This window comes from Oncorhynchus masou, chromosome 30 (genome assembly GCF_036934945.1).
Source record: "Oncorhynchus masou masou isolate Uvic2021 chromosome 30, UVic_Omas_1.1, whole genome shotgun sequence".
Taxonomy (NCBI): Eukaryota; Metazoa; Chordata; class Actinopteri; order Salmoniformes; family Salmonidae; genus Oncorhynchus; species Oncorhynchus masou.
Genome location: NC_088241.1, coordinates 5,040,436 through 5,062,771, shown reverse-complemented (window position 1 = coordinate 5,062,771; position 22,336 = coordinate 5,040,436). Strand labels below are relative to the sequence as shown.

Here is a 22,336-nt window from a genome sequence, read left to right as displayed (position 1 = left end):
TATAGCCCTTCTTACATCAGCTGATATCTCAAAGTGATGTACAGAAACCCAGCCTAAAACCCCAAACAGCAAGCAATGCAGATGTAGAAGCACGGTGGCTAGGAAAAACTCCCCCTAGAAAGGCCAAAACCTAGGAAGAAACCTAGAGAGGAACCAGGCTATGATGGGTGGCCAGTCCTCTTCTGGCTGTGCCGGGTGGAGATTATAACAGAACATGGCCAAGATGTTCAAATGTTCGTAAATGACCAGCATGGTCAAATAATAATAATCACAGTGGTTGTAGAGGGTGAAACAAGTCAGCACCTCAGGTGCTAAATGTCAGTTGGCTTTTCATAGCCGATCACTGAGAGTATCTCTACCGCTCCTGCTGTCTCTAGAGAGTTGAAAGGTCTGGGACAGGTAGCACGCCTGGTGAACAGGTCAGGGTTCCATAGCCGCAGGCAGAACATTATTACAATATTACTGCCAGACCACAATTTGTCAGACATTACCAAACATCAGAATGGTCAGTGTAGATCTTTGAAGTGACACACCTGTATCCCTGGGGGCCTTGTGCAATTTCAACTTATTTTGTTAATAAGACAAGGCAGTTTTTATGACCGTTGTGTCATCATGTCATCCCAGTGCATTTATATCATATGAAAATAGATCATCAGAGAGAATCCTAGTAGGATGCAGTTCCAGCCAGTGAACAGCAGGAAGCAGTATGTAAGGTGTTATCTGTCATCGGTTGCTTTTCCTGTTCTTTATCTTCTCCTTTTGGAACCATTTGGCTGTATCTTCTATTTGCATACCTAATCCTCTTTTAAAACATCTATGTAATTTAGCAGACACTCTTATCCAGAGTGGTTTATAGGAGGAATTTGGTTTAAGTGCCTTGTTCAAGGGCACAGATTTTTCACCTAGTTGGATCAGGGATTTGAACCAGTGAGTTTTTGGTTACTGGCCCAATGTTCTTAACCACTAGGCTGCATGCTCCCCTATGCAGACCTTGTCCTCTTTACCCTCACCCCAACCACCTCCCATGCTCCCCCTTTTCCCTTCTACATCCATTCCTCCTCCCCCTCACCTCATCCTCCCCCGCACCCTGTGTGTTTGATTGGATTCCGTCATGCAATTGGTGACAAAGTTTGGCCCTCCAGAGGCCCCATAGTCGCGGCGCAGTGCCACCGCCCCGTGGGTCAGTATGGACACGCCCCGGGCGATCCTCATGCGGGGCTTATCCTTCCAGCCCTGCGGACGCACGGCGAACAGGGCCCTGGGGAGACCTTCCATGCCAAGGCCGGACAGGGCTGGCCCCACAGCGAACCACATGTGAGAGGGTCCAGCCTGACCCGCGGCCCAGGCTGCTTTAAACACCAGCTCGGCCTCCTCCTGGGAACAGTAGAGCAGACGTACCTGGTGGAGGGGAATACAGGGGAGGAGGAGAGAGGAGATACATGGGTACATAGTGAGATAAGGGGAGACAGGGAGAGAGACAGAAGGCTGGAGAGAGAGTTGGAGAGGGGCAGAACAGCAGACTACCTGGATGAGTAGAATACAGGGGAGGAGGGGGAGACAGACATATACAATAGTGATATACGTAAAGGTCAAGGGTCAAGGGAGACAGAGAGGAGGAAGGGGAGGGAGAGATGGAGAGACAGAGGTTACTAGAGGAGGGGAAGAGGAGAGGAGAGATATACAGGGTATGTAGTGAGATTAGGGCCATGGGATATGGAGGGGGACAGAGAGAGAGAGAGAGAGAGAGAGAGAGAGAGAGAGAGAGAGAGAGAGAGAGAGAGAGAGAGAGAGAGAGAGAAGGAGCAACAAGACTCTCCTATAGGGGAAAGACAAAGCTATACTAACTAGTGAGGTGAAGGTTAAAGGATAGAAGCTTGAGGAGGGGGAGAAGGCAGGAGGAGTAAGGGGGAGGGGAAGACAAGAAGAGTAAGGAGGAGGGGGAGGAGGCAGGAGGAGTAAGGAGTAGGGGGAGAAGGCAGGAAGAGTAAGGAGGATGGGGAGAAGACAGGAGGAGTAAGGAGGAGGGGGAGAAGGCAGAAGGAGTAAGGAGGAGGGAGAGAAGACAGGAAGAGTAAGGAGGATGAGGAGAAGGCAGGAGGAGTAAGGAGTAGGGGGAGAAGGCAGAAGGAGTAAGGTGGAGGGGGAGAAGGCAGAAGGAGTAAGGTGGAGGGGGAGAAGGCAGAAGGAGTAAGGTGGAGGGGGAGAAGACAGGAAGAGTAAGGTGGAGGGGGAGAAGACAGGAAGAGTAAGGAGGATGGGGAGAAGACAGGAAGAGTAAGGTGGAGGGGGAGAAGACAGGAAGAGTAAGGAGGATGGGGAGAAGACAGGAAGAGTAAGGTGGAGGGGGAGAAGACAGGAAGAGTAAGGTGGAGGGGGAGAAGACAGGAAGAGTAAGGTGGAGGGGGAGAAGACAGGAAGAGTAAGGTGGAGGGGGAGAAGACAGGAGGAGTAAGGAGGATGAGGAGAAGACAGGAAGAGTAAGGTGGAGGGGGAGAAGACAGGAAGAGTAAGGTGGAGGGGGAGAAGACAGGAAGAGTAAGGTGGAGGGGGAGAAGACAGGAAGAGTAAGGTGGAGGGGAGAAGACAGGAAGAGTAAGGTGGAGGGGGAGAAGACAGGAAGAGTAAGGTGGAGGGGGAGAAGACAGGAAGAGTAAGGTGGAGGGGAGAAGACAGGAAGAGTAAGGTGGAGGGGAGAAGACAGGAAGAGTAAGGTGGAGGGGGAGAAGACAGGAAGAGTAAGGTGGAGGGGGAGAAGACAGGAAGAGTAAGGTGGAGGGGGAGAAGACAGGAAGAGTAAGGTGGAGGGGGAGAAGACAGGAAGAGTAAGGTGGAGGGGGAGAAGACAGGAAGAGTAAGGTGGAGGGGGAGAAGACAGGAAGATTAAGGTGGAGGGGGAGAAGACAGGAAGAGTAAGGAGGATGGGGAGAAGACAGGAAGAGTAAGGTGGAGGGGGAGAAGACAGGAAGAGTAAGGTGGAGGGGGAGAAGACAGGAAGAGTAAGGAGGATGAGGAGAAGACAGGAAGAGTAAGGTGGAGGGGGAGAAGACAGGAAGAGTAAGGTGGAGGGGGAGAAGACAGGAAGAGTAAGGTGGAGGGGGAGAAGACAGGAAGAGTAAGGTGGAGGGGGAGAAGACAGGAAGAGTAAGGTGGAGGGGGAGAAGACAGGAAGAGTAAGGTGGAGGGGGAGAAGACAGGAAGAGTAAGGAGGATGGGGAGAAGACAGGAAGAGTAAGGTGGAGGGGGAGAAGACAGGAAGAGTAAGGTGGAGGGGGAGAAGACAGGAAGAGTAAGGTGGAGGGGGAGAAGACAGGAAGAGTAAGGTGGAGGGGGAGAAGACAGGAAGAGTAAGGTGGAGGGGGAGAATACAGGAAGAGTAAGGAGGATGGGGAGAAGACAGGAAGAGTAAGGTGGAGGGGGAGAAGACAGGAAGAGTAAGGAGGATGGGGAGAAGACAGGAAGAGTAAGGTGGAGGGGGAGAAGACAGGAAGAGTAAGGAGGATGGGGAGAAGACAGGAAGAGTAAGGTGGAGGGGGAGAAGACAGGAAGAGTAAGGTGGAGGGGGAGAAGACAGGAAGAGTAAGGTGGAGGGGGAGAAGACAGGAAGAGTAAGGTGGAGGGGGAGAAGACAGGAAGAGTAAGGTGGAGGGGGAGAAGACAGGAAGAGTAAGGTGGAGGGGGAGAAGACAGGAAGAGTAAGGTGGAGGGGGAGAAGACAGGAGGAGTAAGGAGGATGAGGAGAAGACAGGAGGGGTAAGGAGGAGGGAGAGAAGATAGGAAGAGTAAGGAGGATGGGGAGAAGACAGGAGGGGTAAGGAGGAGGGAGAGAAGACAGGAGGGGTAAGGAGGATGAGGAAGACAGGAGGATGAGGAAGACAGGAGGAGGGGGAGAAGACAGGACAAGTAAGGAGAGAAGTAAGAGCTGATGTTACTGCTGTGTTTATGAGCGTACTAATGACAGACAATGGGCGATGACGCATATGTGTTAATGAGTTTGAGCATGACGAAGGAGGGAGACAATATGACAGTGGGGGATGGAGAGAATGAGAGAAGGGGGGTGTAAAGAGCAAACACACCTGAGGGGAAATGAGAGAGGTTAAACACTGACATATGTTATTGAAAGCAGCAGAGTCTTGGGAGATAGAGAGGGAGGGGAGAGAGGGGGAGCAGGAGGGACAGAAAGAGAGAGAATGGAGTACAGTATTGAGAAGGGAAGTATCAAGCAGATTAGTCACTTGTGGGAGAAAAGGGGGAGGAGAGAGAGAGAAGTGATGACTGATGGGGGAGAGAGGGAAGTGATGACTGATGGGGGAGAGAGGGAAGGGATGGGGGATGGGGTAGAGAGGGAAGTGATGACTGATGGGGGAGAGAGGGAAGTGATGTGGGATGGGGGAGAGAGGGAAGTGATGTGGGATGGGGGAGAGAGGGAAGTGATGTGGGATGGGGGAGAGAGGGAAGTGATGTGGGATGGGGAAGAGAGGGAAGTGATGTGGGATGGGGGAGAGAGGGAAGTGATGGGGGATGGGGAAGAGAGGGAAGTGATGTGGGATGGGGGAGAGAGGGAAGGGATGGGGGATGGGGAAGAGAGGGAAGTGATGTGGGATGGGGTAGAGAGGGAAGTGATGTGGGATGGGGAAGAGAGGGAAGTGATGTGGGATGGGGTAGAGAGGGAAGGGATGGGGGATGGGGAAGAGAGGGAAGTGATGTGGGATGGGGTAGAGAGGGAAGTGATGTGGGATGGGGAAGAGAGGGAAGTGATGTGGGATGGGGGAGAGAGAGAAGTGATGACTGATGGGGGAGAGAGGGAAGTGATGGGGGATGGGGGAGAGAGGGAAGTGATGTGGGATGGGGGAGAGAGGGAAGTGATGTGGGATGGGGGAGAGAGGGAAGGGATGGGGGATGGGGTAGAGAGGGAAGTGATGGGAGAGAGAGGGAAGTGATGGGGTTAGAGAGGGAAGTGATGGGGGAGGGAGGGAAGTGATGGGAGAGAGAGGGAAGTGATGGGGGAGGGAGGGAAGTGATGGGAGAGAGAGGGAAGTGATGGAGTGGGGAGGGAAGTGATGGGAGAGAGAGCGAAGTGATGGGGGTAGAGAGGGAAGTGATGGGTTAGAGAGGGAAGTGATGGTGGATGGGGGAGAGAGGCAAGTGATGGGAGAAAGAGGGAAGTGATGGGAAGTGATGGGGGTAGAGAGGGAAGTGATGGGGAGAGAGGGAAGTGATGGGGAGAGAGGGAAGTGATGGGGAGAGAGGGAAGTGATGGGAGAGAGAGGGAAGTGATGGGGGAGGGAGGGAAATTATGGGGGAGAGAGGGAAGTGATGGGGGAGAGAGGGATGTGATGAGAGATGGGGGGAGAAGAGAAAAAGAGAGGCATAGACATATTTTGGTAAAATCAGGGCCTGGGGAGATAAGAGATATAGTAACAACAGGGGTGTAGGGAGAGAGAGAGTGAAGGAGAGAAAGAGATAGGGGGGATGGATGGATGGAGAGAGAGGGAGGAAGAGAGCACAGTAGATCACTCCAACAATGCCACAATTGCTGAGGAAGGGAGAAACAGGGTGGAGAAGGTTTTAAGGGGGTGAGATAGGGGAAACACGGTTAAGTGAAATGCTGACAGATACTGGGAGCGAAAGGGGAGAGGGGGACTAGCAGAATGGGAGGAAGAGGGGGGGGTTTAGTATAGAGTGGAATAGATAAGGACAGAGGAAGGAACAAGAGTTATAGAGAGAGGCAGGGAGGAAGGGAGTGGAGAAGACAGAGAATTGAGAATTTTGAGAATTGTGCCTTCATTGAATTTTGAACTGTAATGGCTTGGCAAAACAATCCAGCCCGGATGCCAATAAACCTACAGTGAATTGGAGAGAGAGAGAGGGAGATGGAGAGAGAGGGAGATGGAAAGAGAGGGAGATGGAGAGAGAGGGAGAGAAAGAGAGAGGGGGAGAGTGAGAGAGTGAGAGAGAGAGAAATTGAGAGAGAGCGAGAGGGAAAGAATGAGAGAGCGAGAGAGTGAGAGAGAGAGAGAGAGAAATGGAGAGAGAAATGGAGAGGAAGAGAGGGGGGAGAGAGAGAGAGAGAGAGAGAGAGATGGAGAGAGAGAGGGAGATGGAGAGAGAGGGAGATGGAGAGAGAGGGAGAGAAAGAGAGAGGGGGAGAGTGAGAGAGTGAGAGAGAGAGAAATTGAGAGAGAGCGAGAGGGAAAGAATGAGAGAGCGAGAGAGTGAGAGAGAGAGAGAGAGAAATGGAGAGAGAAATGGAGAGGAAGAGAGGGGGGAGAGAGAGAGAGAGAGAGAGAGAGAGAGAGAGAGAGATGGAGAGAGAGATGGAGAGGAAGAGAGCGCGCGAAATGCATATAAAGACAAATAAGCAGAGGCAGAAGCAGAAATAGAGGGGGAGAAAGACAGAGCTATTTAAGTGGAAATGGACCCTGTGCACCTGCGTTAGCCCCACACACTGTTGAATACACATTGAGAGAGAACAGCAGGAAAAAAGAGGGACAGAAGCAGATAGAGTCTTTAATGCAAACACACACTGTCACTGAGCAGACAGACACAGGCACTGATTATCACTGGGAGAGCGAGAAAGAGAGGGGAAAGACAGCTAGAAAAGGAGAGAGAGTGGGTGAAGAGAGAGGGGAAGGCAGAGGAGGGATGAGAGAGAGCAATAAGGGAGGGGAGAGAAGCAGAGAAAAGGGGAGGGTTAGGGTTAATGCACTGCGCACAGGCAGCCCGCTGCGGGCACTATGCTATATTAACAGTGACACCAGCCGAGAGGAGCCTAAGGAATACAACACACACACACACACACACACACACACACACACACACACACACACACACACACACACACACACACACACACACACACACACACACACACACACACACACACACACACACACACACACACACACACAAGCACACACATAGGTAGACAGAGCTGAAGTGGCCATGCTGAGACATTTGAGACATTTGAGACACTGAGACCCAGACTGAACCAACCCAACAGAGAGCAGTGTACTGTTCAGTATGTCTACAGGCAAAGAGACATGCTGCGGAGAGAGGGAGAATGAAGGAGGGAGGGAGAATGAAGGAGGGAGGGAGAATGAAGGAGGGAGGGAGGAATTCAGCTTGAGATACAGTTTTGAAGAGAAAGGAAAATAGAATGAAGGAGCAAAGGGAGAGAGAAAGAACGGGCACACACTAGTCATGAAGGGAGGGAGTGATGAGAAGAACAGAGGGATAGAGGAGAGAGAGGAGAGAGAGACACAGGGACAGAGGGAGAGGAAGAAGGAGGAGATAGAGGAGAGACAGGAGAGAGAGGACAGAGTGAGAGAGAGGACAGAGGGAGAGAGAAAGAACGGGCACACACTAGTCATGAAGGGAGGGAGTGATGAGAAGAACAGAGGGATAGAGGAGAGAGAGGAGAGCGAGACAGGGACAGAGAGAGAGGAAGAAGGAGGAGATAGAGGAGAGACAGGAAAGAGAGGACAGAGGGAGAGAGAAAGAAAGGGCACACACTAGTCATGAAGGGAGGGAGTGATGAGAAGAACAGAGGGATAGAGGAGAGAGAGAGGAGAGAGAGACACAGGTACAGAGGGATAGAGGAGAGAGAGGAGAGAGCCACATAGACAGAGGGAGAGAGGAGAGAGAGGAGAGAGAGGAAAGAGAGAACAGAGGGAGAGAGGAGAGAAAGGAGAGAGAGGAGAGAGAGGAAAGAGAGGAGAGAGAGCCACAGGGACAGAGGGATAGAGGAGAGAGAGCCACAGTGACAGAGGGATAGAGGAGAGAGAGGAGAGAGAGGACAGAGGGAGAGAGGAGAGAAAGGAGAGAGAGGAGAGAGAGGAAAGAGAGGAGAGAGAGCCACAGGGACAGAGGGATAGAGGAGAGAGAGCCACAGTGACAGAGGGATAGAGGAGAGAAAGGAAAGAGAGGACAGAGGGAGAGAGAAAGAAAGTGCACACACTAGTCATGAAGGGAGGGAGTGATGAGAAGAACAGAGGGATAGAGGAGAGAGAGGAAAGAGAGCCACATGTACAGAGGGATAGAGGAGAGAGAGGAGAGAGCCACAGGGACAGAGGGATAGAGGAGAGAGAGGAGAGAGCCACAGGGACAGAGGGAGAGAGGAGAGAAAGGAAAGAGAGCCACTGGTACAGAGGGATAGAGGAGAGAGAGGAAAGAGAGCCACATGTACAGAGGGATAGAGGAGAGAGAGGAGAGAGCCACAGAGACAGAGGGAGAGAGGAGAGAGAGGAGAGAGCCACAGAGACAGAGGGAGAGAGGAGAGAGAGGAGAGAGAGGAAAGAGAGCCACTGGTACAGAGGGATAGAGGAGAGAGAGGAAAGAGAGCCACAGGAACAGAGGGATAGAGGAGAGAGAGGAGAGAGCCACAGGGACAGAGGGAGAGAGGAGAGAAAGGAAAGAGAGGACAGAGGGAGAGAGAAAGAAAGGGCACACACTAGTCTTGAAGGGAGGGAGTGATGAGAAGAACAGAGGGATAGAGGAGAGAGAGGAGAGAGAGCCACGGGGACAGAGGGAGAGAGGAAGAAGGAGGAGGAACCCAGCCAACACAGCCAGCCACATGGAGTCTCATGGCCACTCAGTAACACTTCCTCCCCCTTTTTTCCACCTACCTCCCCCCTCCCTCCCCCCTGTCTCACCTGCGCCTCGTTCTCCTTGAGCAGCCTGCGCGTGCGTGCCCCTCCCGGGTCGTCCGTCACGTTCAGCATGACCACGCTCTTCTTCTCCCAGCCGATGAACGAGCCGTCCGTCAGGCCGTCCACCACCGACAGGAAGTCCTGGTAGCCGTGGTGACGGGTGGACACCACTGAGAAGGTGGTCCAGTCATACTCCTCTAGTATTTTGAAGATGACCTCCAGCTGGAGGCTGGTGGATGAGCTGAACTGGAGGAAGATGGAGCCTGACTCCTGCAGTAGGGGAGCACACCTTAAAGTTCTATAGACACAGGCAAGCACACGGGACAGAACGCTGCCAAACAGGAAGCACAACATCAGCTTTCCTCTAGGAGGTCACGTTCAGTAGAGCACCTTCTCCACTTCAAAACAGTTCAACACGTTGCTGTTGTTTTTTATCACTGAACGGGACCCCTGTAATACCTCCGTTTCACAGCGTTTTCTCCCGTTTTACACCCTGAACACAACCCAGCATTGAGGATGAAGGGGTTTTCTGGAGTTCTGATTTGGTTAGGATTATGGTTAGGATTTGGGTTGGGTAAACTGATCCTACAGTGTAGATATGTGTCTATGGGTCAACTCTGCCCATAGCCAGACTGCAGCCCAAAGGTGTTTAGAATAAGCCTCACTGGTAAATAGAATAGCAAATATGTTAACATGCCATTTTATCACAATCCCTAACCCATTAACTATTTTTGAAGAATTCTAAACATTCATCAATCCAGATCTAGCAGGGGATGATGTCTTTAAGGTAAGGATCTACACTGCCTTCTGAAATATTCAGACCCGTTGATATTTTCCACATTTCGTTACATTACAGCTTTTTTATCAAATGGATTAAATAAAAAATGTGCCTCATCAATCTACACACAATACCCCATAATGACAAAACAAAAACATGTTTTTAGAATTTTACACATTTATAAAAAATAAAAAATAAAAACAGCAACCAGCAACCCAACATACAGCAACCCAACCCCTATACCCCAACCCCAACCCAACCCTATATCCCAACACCAACCCTATATCCCAACACCAACCCCTATACCCCCAACATCAACCCCTATACCCCAAAACCAACCCAACACCAAAACCAACCCTATACCCCAACACCAACCCAACCCGTACACCCCAACACCAACTCTATACCCCAAACCCCATACAGTAACCCAAACCCTATACCTCAACCCCAACCCAATCCCTATACCCCAACACCAACCGTATACCTCAATCTAACCTCAACCCCTATACCAAACCCAACCCCTATACCCAGAACCAACCCAAACCCTATACCCCAACACAAACACCAACCCTATACCTCAACCCAACCCCAACCCAACCCCTATACCCAGAACCAACCCAAACCCTATACCCCAACACAAACACCAACCCTATACCTCAACCTAACCCCAACCCAACCCCTATACCCCAACCCAACCCCTCTATCCACACACAACTCTTAGAAAAAAGGGTTCTTCGGCTGACCCCATAGAATAACCCTTTTTGGTTCCAGGTAGAACTATTTTTGGTTCCAGGTAGAATTCTTTTGGAATCCCTCTGTGGAAAGGGTTCTAAATTGAACTCTTAAGGGTTCTACCAGGAACCAAAAGGTTTCTTCAAAGGGTTCTCCAATGGGGAAAGATGAAAACCACTTATAGGTTCTAGATAGCACCTTTTTTTCTGAGTGTTTACCCCAACCCCTATACCCCAACCCATCCCCCACACCCATACCTAATCCCTATCCCAGCCCAGACCCCTGTCCGCCCTCCAGCAGCTACCAATCATCATTCTGAGCATTCCTCATCCCCGTATCCATCCCAGGATTATGGTCAATTCTCAGTCACTTCAAGAGATAAATTGAAATACAGTTCTGGAATACTGTTCAAGTACTTCATGAATTGACTGAATTGAAATGGATTATTTAACCTCCCCATCCATCCAGTTCTAACCAGTCTAAATGAGAGATGGAGGGGGCAGAGATATGGGGGGAGAGAGAGATGGAGGGGAGAGAGAGATGGAGGGGAGAGTGAGAAGGGGGGGAGAGTGAGATGGAGGGGAGAAAGAGATATGTAGGAAGAGAGATGGAGGGGAGATAGAGATGGAGGGGAGGGGAGGGGAGAGAGAGATGGAGGGGAGGGGAGGGGAGGGGGGACACGGGTGTAAGGTCTGTGAAGCCTGCTGAGTGAGACCAGGTGACAGGATCATCCACTTAATCCTACAAGAGATTTCTCTTTCTCTCTCTCTCTCTCTCTCTCTCTCTCTCTCTCTCTCTCTCTCTCTCTCTCTCTCTCTCTCTCTCTCTCTCTCTCTCTCTCTTTCTATCTAACCCTGAATCTCTCTCTCTCTCTCTCTCTCTCTCTCTCTCTCAATCTAACCCTGAATCTCTCTCTCTAACCCTGAATCTCTCTATATATACAGTATATAACCCTTGATCTCTCTCTCTCTCTATCCCTGAATATCTTTCTCTCTCTAATCCTGATTATCTTTCTCTCTCTAAACCATCATCTCTCTATATAACCCTGAATCTCTCCCTCTAACCCTGAATCGCTCTCTCTAACCCTGAATCTCTTTCAATTCAATTCAAGGGGCTTTATTGGCATGGGAAACATGTGTTAACATTTCCAAAGCAAGTGAGGTAGATAACATACAAAAGTGAAATAAACAATAAAAATGAACAGTAAACATTACACTCAGACATTTCAAAAGTAATATGATGTATATATACAGTGTTGTAACGATGTACACATGGTTAGAGTACAAAAGGGAAAATAAATAAGCATAAATATGGGTTGCATGGGTTCTCTCTCTGACCCTGAATCACTCTCTACAACCCTGAATCTCTCTACAACCCTGAATCTCTCTCTACAACCCTGAATCTCTCTCTCTACAACCTTGAATATCTCTTTCAAACTCTGAATCTCTCTACAACCCTGACTTTCTCTCTCTAACCCTGAATCTTTCTCTCTCTAACCCTGAATCTCTGTCTCTCTCTAACCCTGAGTCTCTCTCTCTCTAACCTTGAATCCCTGTCTCTCTAACCTGGAATCTTTCTTTCTAACCCTGAATCTCTCTCTCTAACCTGGAATCTTTCTTTCTAACACTGAATCGCTCTTTCAAACCTTGAATCTCTCTTTCTAATCCTGAACCTCTCTATAACCCTGAATCTATTTCTCTCTACAACCCCGAATCTCTTTCTGTAACCCTGAATCTCTCGCTCAAACCCTGAATCTCTCTCTACAACCCTGAGTTTCTCTCTGACCCTGAATCTCTTTCTCTCTCTAACCCTGAATCTCTCGCTCAAACACTGAATCTCTCTCTACAACCCTGAATCTCTCTACAACCCTGAATCTCTCTCTCTAACCCTGAATCTCTCTCTACAACCCTGAATCTCTCTCTACAACCCTGAATCTCTCTTTCTAACCCTGAATCTCTCTCTCTAACCCTGAATCTTTCTCTCTAACCCTGAATCTCTCGCTCAAACCCTGAATCTCTCTCTACAACCCTGAGTTTCTCTCTAACCCTGAATCTCTTTCTCTCTCCAACCCTGAATCTGTCTCTCTTACCCTGAATCTCTCGCTCAAACACTGAATCTCTCTCTACAACCCTGAATCTCTCTCTACAACCCTGAGTTTCTCTCTAACCCTGAATCTCTTTCTCTCTCTAACCCTGAATCTCTCTCTACAACCCGGAATCTCTCTCTACAACCCTGAATCTCTCTCTACAACCCTGAATCTCTCTCTCTACAACCCTGAATCTCTCTCTCTCTCTCTCTCTCTCTCTCTCTCTGTACCATCATCTTGCTCCCCCCTTTTCTCCCAAACATCACTCTCTCCCCCCCTTTTCTCTCTACCCCCAACTTGACTCCCTCTCTTTCTGTACCACCCACTTCTTGCTGTCTACAATGCTCTGACTGGGCTGAAACAGTGAATGACTGACCTCAATCCTCAAACGTTCACGCAGGCACGCATACACAAACACACATTCTCTTCTCACCTCCATACCTGTTGCATCCTCCCCACCCCTGCTCACCATCCTCAGTCATGATGGGTCTCTCTCTCTCTCTCTCTCTCTCTCTCTCATCCCTCCCCCCACCTCCATACCTGTTGCATCCTCCCCACCCCTGCTCACCATCCTCAGTCATGATGGGTCTCTCTATCTCTCTCTCTCTCTCTCTCTCTCTCTCTCTCTCTCTCTCTCTCTCTCATCCCCCCCCACCTCCATACCTGTTGCATCCTCCCCACCCCTGCTCACCATCCTCAGTCATGATGGGTCTCTCTCTCTCTCTCTCTCTCTCTCTCTCTCGCTCTCTCTCTCTCTCTCTCATCCCTCCCCCCACCTCCATACCTGTTGCATCCTCCCCACCCCTGCTCACCATCCTCAGTCATGATGGGTCTCTCTCTCTCTCTCTCTCTCTCTCTCTCTCTCTCTCTCTCTCATCCCTCCCCCCACCTCCATACCTGTTGCATCCTCCCCACCCCTGCTCACCATCCTCAGTCATGATGGGTCTCTCTCTCTCTCTCTCTCTCTCCCTCTCTTGCTCTCTCTCTCTCATCCCTCCCCCACCTCCATACCTGTTGCATCCTCCCCAGCCCTGCTCACCATCCTCAGTCATGATGGGTCTCTCTCTCTCTCTCTCTCTCTCTCTCTCTCGCTCTCGCTCTCTCTCTCTCTCATCCCTCCCCCCACCTCCATACCTGTTGCATCCTCCCCAGCCCTGCTCCTCCTCCTACAGCCACTATGGGTAGTCCAGTCTGAGCAGAGACAAACTCTAACATGGGGGCCAGGGGTCCCCAGGCGGTGGGTGGTGGCCTCTCCTCCTCGTAGACCAGGCCCTGTAGGGGCCTCGCTGACAGCAGGTCACACAGCTGGGACAGCAGAGTCTTAGGACTACTGTCATTCACCTGAAGAGGAAGTCATGACAGGGATAGGTTAGCTGCATTACACACAGACTACAACATGATCTGAGGACTACTGTCATTCACCTGAAGAGGAAGTCATGACAGGGATAGGTTAGCTGCATTACACACAGACTACAACATGATCTGAGGACTACTGTCATTCACCTGAAGAGGAAGTCATGACAGGGATAGGTTAGCTGCATTACACAGAGACTACAACATGATCTGAAGACTACAGCCATTCACCTACAGAGGAAGTCATGACGGGGATAGGTTAGCTGCATTACACACAGACTACAACATGACCTGAGGACTACTGTCATTCACTTACAGAGGACACATGACCTGAGGACTACAGGCATTCACCTACAGAGGACACATGATCTGAGGACTACTGTCATTCACCTACAGAGGACACATGATCTGAGGACTACTGTCATTCACCTACAGAGGACACATGATCTGAGGACTACAGCCATTCACCTACAGAGGACACATGATCTGAGGACTACTGTCATTCACCTACAGAGGACACATGACCTGAGGACTACAGCCACTCACCTACAGAGGACACATGACCTGAGGACTACTGTCATTCACCTACAGAGGACACATGACCTGAGGACTACTGTCATTCACCTACAGAGGACACATGATCTGAGGACTACTGTCATTCACCTACAGAGGACACATGATCTGAGGACTACAGCCACTCACCTACAGAGGACACATGATCTGAGGACTACTGTCATTCACCTACAGAGGACACATGATCTGAGGACTACAGCCATTCACCTACAGAGGAAGTCATGACAGGGATAGGTTAGCTGCATTACACACAGACTACAACATGACCTGAGGACTACTGTCATTCACTTACAGAGGACACATGACCTGAGGAATACAGCCATTCACCTACAGAGGACACATGATCTGAGGACTACTGTCATTCACCTACAGAGGTCACATGATCTGAGGACTACTGTCATTCACCTACAGAGGACACATGATCTGAGGACTACAGCCATTCACCTACAGAGGACACATGACCTGAGGACTACAGTCATTCACCTACAGATGACTCATGATCTGAGGACTACTGTCATTCACCTGAAGAGGACACATGACCTGAGGACTACTGTCATTCACCTGAAGAGGACACATGATCTGAGGACTACTGTCATTCACCTACAGAGGAAGTCATGACAGGGATAGGTTAGCTGCATTACACACAGACTACAACATGACCTGAGGACTACTGTCATTCACTTACAGAGGACACATGACCTGAGGAATACAGCCATTCACCTACAGAGGACACATGATCTGAGGACTACTGTCATTCACCTACAGAGGTCACATGATCTGAGGACTACTGTCATTCACCTACAGAGGACACATGATCTGAGGACTACAGCCATTCACCTACAGAGGACACATGACCTGAGGACTACTGTCATTCACCTGAAGAGGACACATGACCTGAGGACTACTGTCATTCACCTGAAGAGGACACATGACCTGAGGACTACTGTCATTCACCTACAGAGGACACATGACCTGAGGACTACTGTCATTCACCTACAGAGGACACATGATCTGAGGACTACAGCCACTCACCTACAGAGAACACATGACCTGAGGACTACTGTCATTCACCTACAGAGGACTCATGATCTGAGGACTACAGCCATTCACCTACAGAGGACACATGATCTGAGGACTACTGTCATTCACCTACAGAGGACACATGATCTGAGGACTACTGTCATTCACCTACAGAGGACACATGATCTGAGGACTACAGGTATTCACCTACAGAGGACACATGATCTGAGGACTACTGTCATTCACCTACAGAGGACACATGACCTGAGGACTACAGTCATTCACCTACAGAGGACACATGATCTGAGGACTACAGCCACTCACCTACAGAGGACACATGATCTGAGGACTACACGTATTCACCTACAGAGGACACATGATCTGAGGACTACTGTCATTCACCTACAGAGGACACATGACCTGAGGACTACAGTCATTCACCTACAGAGGACACATGATCTGAGGACTACAGCCACTCACCTACAGAGGACACATGATCTGAGGACTACAGTCATTCACCTACAGAGGACACATGATCTGAGGACTACAGTCATTCACCTACAGAGGACACATGATCTGAGGACTACTGTCATTCACCTACAGAGGACACATGATCTGAGGAAAACTGTCATTCACCTACAGAGGACACATGATCTGAGGACTACAGCCATTCACCTACAGAGGACACATGATCTGAGGACTACAGTCATTCACCTACAGAGGACACATGATCTGAGGACTACTGTCATTCACCTACAGAGGACACATGACCTGAGGACTACTGTCATTCACCTACAGAGGACACATGACATTTACATTACATTTACATTTAAGTCATTTAGCAGACGCTCTTATCCAGAGCGACTTACAAATTGGACCTGAGGACTACTGTCATTCACCTACAGAGGACACATGACCTGAGGACTACTGTCATTCACCTACAGAGAACACATGATCTGAGGACTACAGCCATTCACCTACAGAAGACACATGATCTGAGGACTACTGTCATTCACCTACAGAGGACACATGATCTGAGGACTACTGTCATTCACCTACAGAGGACACATGACCTGAGGACTACTGTCATTCACCTACAGAGGACACATGATCTGAGGACTACAGCCATTCACCTACAGAGGACACATGATCACATGTAACAACAATACATATATAGAGAAAGACATTGTGAAACTTTTCGTGAGAAAGCAGATAAACAACAGTAAGGGACAGTACAGTGTACTGTCTTTCCACTACTATCAACGAGAGAGAGAGAAATCAAAGAGAGTGATAGAACAAAAACACAGACAGACAGGTGTACAGATGGACTACTGGCATTCATCTGGACACGGAGCCATGATGAGTATGGTGAACACATTGGCGGTGTCGGTTTTACCCATACTAGCATACTACATACTTAAACTCCATACTGTACCGTTTAATAAAAAGTATGCAGTATGCCACAACTGCAACAGAGTAGCGGCTGCTGATTGGCTGATTTGGTGGGGCTGATTTGGTGTGGGTGGATTTTTTCTAAATTCAACAGACATGCATTTCATTAACCAGCCTGATAATAGATATTTTCCAATTTGATTAATTTCTCTAAACTCTGAATAAAATAGGAATGGAGTTCTAGGCCTACTCAGGCTGGTTATAGGAAGACTATCACATTAGACCTACACCGTAGTAGACCAGGCTGGTTATAGGAAGACTATCACATTAGACCTACACCATAGTAGACCAGGCTGGTTATAGGAAGACTATCACATTAGACCTACACCATAGTAGACCAGGCTGGTTATAGGAAGACTATCACATTAGACCTACACCGTGGTAGACCAGGCTGGTTATAGGCAGACTATCACATTAGACCTACACCGTGGTCGACCAGGCTGGTTATAGGAAGACTATCACATTAGACCTACACCGTAGTAGACCAGGCTGGTTATAGGAAGACTATCACATTAGACCTACACCGTAGGCTGGTTATAGGAAGCCTATCACATTAGACCTACACCGTGGTAGACCAGGCTGGTTATAGGAAGACTATCACATTAGACCTACACCGTGGTAGACCAGGCTGGTTATAGGAAGACTATCACATTAGACCTACACCGTGGTCGACCAGGCTGGTTATAGGAAGACTATCACATTAGACCTACACCGTAGGCTGGTTATAGGAAGCCTATCACATTAGACCTACACCGTGGTAGACCAGGCTGGTTATAGGAAGACTATCACATTAGACCTACACCGTGGTAGACCAGGCTGGTTATAGGAAGACTATCACATTAGACCTACACCATAGTAGACCAGGCTGGTTATAGGAAGACTATCACATTAGACCTACACCGTGGTAGACCAGGCTGGTTATAGGAAGACTATCACATTAGACCTACACCGTGGTAGACCAGGCTGGTTATAGGAAGACTATCACATTAGACCTACACCGTGGTAGACCAGGCTGGTTATAGGAAGACTATCACATTAGACCTACACCATAGTAGACCAGGCTGGTTATAGGAAGACTATCACATTAGACCTACACCGTGGTAGACCAGGCTGGTTATAGGAAGACTATCACATTAGACCTACACCGTGGTAGACCAGGCTGGTTATAGGAAGACTATCACATTAGACCTAGACCGTGGTTGAACATATAGCCCATCTATCCTGTTTAAAAAGGACTGAAGACAGAAACAGATTTGGTTCCGTTTCAAAATAGTTATTAGTGAAACCAACGGTTTGTAGCATATAGAAATGGAATCAAACAGCCTAGTAGTTCACCCAAACTTTTCAAATGGTCAAATCAAAGGCCTATTGCACATTAAAATGTGGATAGTCGGGTGCATCGCAAATTCAGAACAGCTGGTAGAATTGAACTACAAGGCTATTGGTTAGATAGAATTTAACGACAAAGCTATCGGTTAGATAGAGTTTAACGTCAAGGCTATTGGTTAAATAGAGTTTAATTACAAGGCTATCGGTTAGGTAGAGTTTAACGACAAGGCTATCAGTTACATAGAGTTTAATGACAAGGCCATCAGTTACATAGAGTCTCATGACAAGGCCATCAGTTACATAGAGTTTAATGACAAGGCTATCGGTTACATAGCATTTAATGACAAGGCTATCGGATAGATAGAGTTTAATGACAAGGCTACCGGTTACATAGAGTTTAATGACAAGGCTATCGGATAGATAGAGTTTAACGACAAGGCTATCGGTTAGATAGAGTTTAACGACAAGGCTATCAGTTACATAGAGTTTAATGACAAGGCCATCAGTTACATAGAGTCTCATGACAAGGCCATCAGTTACATAGAGTTTAATGACAAGGCTATCAGATAGATAGAGTTTAATGACAAGGCTATCGGTTACATAGAGTTTAATGACAAGGCTATCGGATAGATAGAGTTTAATGACAAGGCTATCGGATAGATAGAGTTTAATGACAAGGCTATCAGTTACATAGAGTTTAATGACAAGGCTATCGGTTATATAGAGTTTGATGGCAAGGCTATCGGATAGATAGAGTTTAACTTCTTGATACTACCCATCCCGTATCCGGGATCGTGAATACAGCCTCAGGCTCATTACCATAACAGGCTCATTCCTGTCGCATTCACAGCCATATAAGGGGACAATGGAAAACAGAGCCTCAAAAATCCTGCTCATTTCCTGGTTGCAGTTTCATCTTGGTTTTGCCTGTAGCTCCTGTTCTGGGCACTCACAGACAATATCTTTGCAGTTCTGGAAACTTCAGAGTGTTTTCTTTCCAAAGCTATCAATTATATGCATAGTCAAGCATCTTTTTGTGACAAAATATCTTGTTTAAAACGGGAATGTTTTTCATCCAAAAATGAAATACTGCCCCCAGAGTTTCAAGAGGTTAATGACACGGCTATCGGTTAGATAGAGTTTAATGACAAGGATATCGGATAGATAGAGTTTAATGACACGGCTATCGGTTACATAGAGTTTGATGACAAGGCTATCGGTTAGATAGAGTTTAATGACAAGGCTATCGGTTAGATAGAGTTTGATGACAAGGCATCGGTTAGATAGAGTTTAATGACACGGCTATTGGTTAGATAGAGTTTAATGACACGGCTATCGGTTAGATAGAGTTTAATGACACGGCTGTTGGTTAGATCGACTTTAATGACAAGGCTATCGGTTACATAGAGTTTGATGACACAGCTATCGGTTAGATAGAGTTTGATGACACGGCTATCGGTTAGATGAGTTTGATGACACAGCTATCGGTTAGATAGAGTTTAATGACAAAGCTATTGGTTACATAGAGTTTAATGACACGGCTATCGGTTAGATAGAGTTTAATGACAAGGCTATCGGTTAGATAGAGTGTAATGACAAGGCTATCGGTTAGATAGAGTTTAATGACAAGGCTATCGGTTACATAGAGTTTAATGACAAGGCTATCGGTTAGATAGAGTTTGATGACACGGCTATCGGTTAGATAGAGTTTGATGACAAGGCTATCGGTTAGATAGAGTTTAATGACAAGGCTATCGGTTAGATAGAGTTTAATGACAAGGCTATCGGTTAGATAGAGTTTAATGAGAAGGCTATCGGTTAGATAGAGTTTAATGACAAGGCTATCGGTTAGATAGAGTTTAATGACAAGGCTATCGGTTAGATAGAGTTTAATGACAAGGCTATCGGTTACATAAAGTTCATGACGTCTCTTCACCTTATAGGTTATCACTGTGGCTCCTATAAGTCCGAGATCTATAGTACTGACAGTATGACATAGAGTTGGCTATGTAACATGTGTCTCAGATAAGGATTGGGCCCTAGATGAATGGAATCCATTATTCCATTACTATGATGACTCTAAACCCTAAACAAGCCAGCTCTGACCCTTGAATCCATCACTGTCTTCCTTCCTATTCCACCCTCACTGTATTCCCTGGACCCCCCCACCACCACCACCACCACACCATCCCTACATTTTCCCCTTATAATAATCATAATACATGGCACTTATATTTGGCCCAATCCATTAGTGTCAGGTTAAGGTTCAGGCTGTAATGAATGGATCCATTATCATCATTACTACTATTACCCCCCAGAACAGCACAGTCTGGTCTCACCTGGAGCCAGATGACGTTAGCAGAGCCCCACTGGGTGATCACGCTCTCCCCCAGGGAGCTGTGTGCCCGGCCAAACCCAGGGTAGAGCACCCTTCCCCCGGGCCCGGCCGCCGCCTCTACCTGCACGCTGGCCCCCGCGTGGATCACAGCGATGTTGAAGTTCATTATTGTCCCCGGGTCTCTCTCCCGCTCCCGGGGGCGGAGCAACAGGTGTGGGGAAGGCGTGACCGGTCCTGCCCACTCCGCCAGGGCCAATAGGAGAGAGAGGGTGGGTATTGCGACCATTGCAATAGATCAACCAACCGTGGAAGGGGGAGGGGGCGGAGGGGGGAGGGCGAAGCTGTAAAGCGCACTGTGAGAGGGTGCCTATGAGAGAGAAAGAGACAGAGAGAGACAGAAAGAGAAAACGAGAGAGAGGAGTTTAGAAGACTTTGATGTTCTTGCAACATTCTCCCAGAATTGTAAGTTTGTTCACATCATGAATGGCCTACACAGAGGGTGCAAAGCAAATAGAGAGAGAGGGATGGAGAGACACGGGGAGGGAGAACGTGAGGGAGAGGGAGAGAGAGAGAGTGTAATGGATTCTGAATCCAATCATGGGGTAATATAAGTTAGCTTTGGCTGGAGCAATACTGGAACAGCAACACGGTATATACAAGGGGGAACAAACAATGGAGAGAGAGAGATGAGGAAAAGATGGGGTGTGGGGGCAGAGGGAGAGGGAAGATGATATAGGTGCTATCTAGGCTACAGGCTGAGTAGAAACAATATGAGCGAGAAGGGAAATATACAGGAGGGAGGGAGGGGGAGGGAGAGAGAGAGAGAGAGAGAGAGAGAGAGAGGGAGAGAGGGGGGGAAGAGGGAAAGAGGGAGAGTGTAAATAGCAGACAGAGACAAAGATAGGGGTGGAGGTGGTAATTGGACTGCATGAATGATAACAACAATTAAGATCACTGCAAAACACGCACACGCACACGCGCACACACACACACACACACACACACACACACACACACACACACACACACACACACACACACACACACACACACACACACACACACACACACACACACACACACACAGAGAGAGAGAGCTATAGGGTTAATGCAGTCTACCCACAATGATATACGCAAACAATCACGCAAGAAGATAATGATTGCATGAGAGATAGCAAATAATTTTCAATTTACTTCCTGTGCCAACCTCCCTCCCTTCCACTCTCTGTTTCAACCTCCCCCTCACTTCTCTCTCACCCCATCACCTCCTCTCTCTCGCTCTCTTCCTCTCTCTCTCTCACTCAGTTTTTCATGAATGCAGGTGCTAACACAATTTCTTTGATTAACAGGGCTTGCTGACATGATATTCTCTCTTTCTCCCTCTGTCCCCTCCCTTCCTCTCCCTCTATTTCACAGTGCCTGTTCTTTGACCCTGACGAGTCCTTTGGAACAAATAGGGAAGGTGAAAAAAAGAGGACAGGAGGAAGGGACTGGAGGAATGAAAGACAGACAGAGAAAGAAAGAGAGAGACGGGTAGAAATGCCGTCTGTTGAAAGAAGGTAAATAGAGGGAATATGAGTGAGAGGAGGACGGGGAGAGGAGAGGAAACAGGGGACTAAAGAGGGAATGAAGGAGGAGAGGAGAGGAAACAGGGGACTAAAGAGGGAATGAAGGAGGAGAGGAGAGGAAACAGGGGACTAAAGAGGGAATGAAGGAGGAGAGGAGAGGAAACAGAGGACTAAAGAGGGAATGAAGGGGGAGAGGAGAGGAAACAGGGGACTAAAGAGGGAATGAAGGGGGAGAGGAGAGGAAACAGGGGACTAAAGAGGGAATGAAGGGGGAGAGGAGAGGAAACAGGGGACTAAAGAGGGAATGAAGGGGGAGAGGAGAGGAAACAGGGGACTAAAGAGGGAATGAAGGAGGAGAGGAGAGGAAACAGGGGACTAAAGAGGGAATGAAGGGGGAGAGGAGAGGAAACAGGGGACTAAAGAGGGAATGAAGGGGGAGAGGAGAGGAAACAGGGGACT

The 22,336-nt window shown here is 48.5% G+C and overlaps 1 protein-coding gene across 1 annotated transcript; it reads right to left on the bottom strand.

Annotated features, from left to right (window-relative positions):
• Nucleotides 1–1,065: 1,065 nt before the first annotated feature.
• On the bottom strand, nt 1,066–20,595 carry LOC135523011 (glutamate receptor ionotropic, NMDA 2D-like). The gene is made up of 4 exons (XM_064949741.1): nt 20,311–20,595; nt 13,371–13,585; nt 8,652–8,946; nt 1,066–1,398 (listed from the first exon to the last, which is right to left on the bottom strand). The coding sequence occupies exons 1-4, from the start codon at nt 20,593–20,595 to the stop codon at nt 1,066–1,068; spliced, it is 1,128 nt and encodes a 375-aa protein (XP_064805813.1).
• Nucleotides 20,596–22,336: the final 1,741 nt, after the last annotated feature.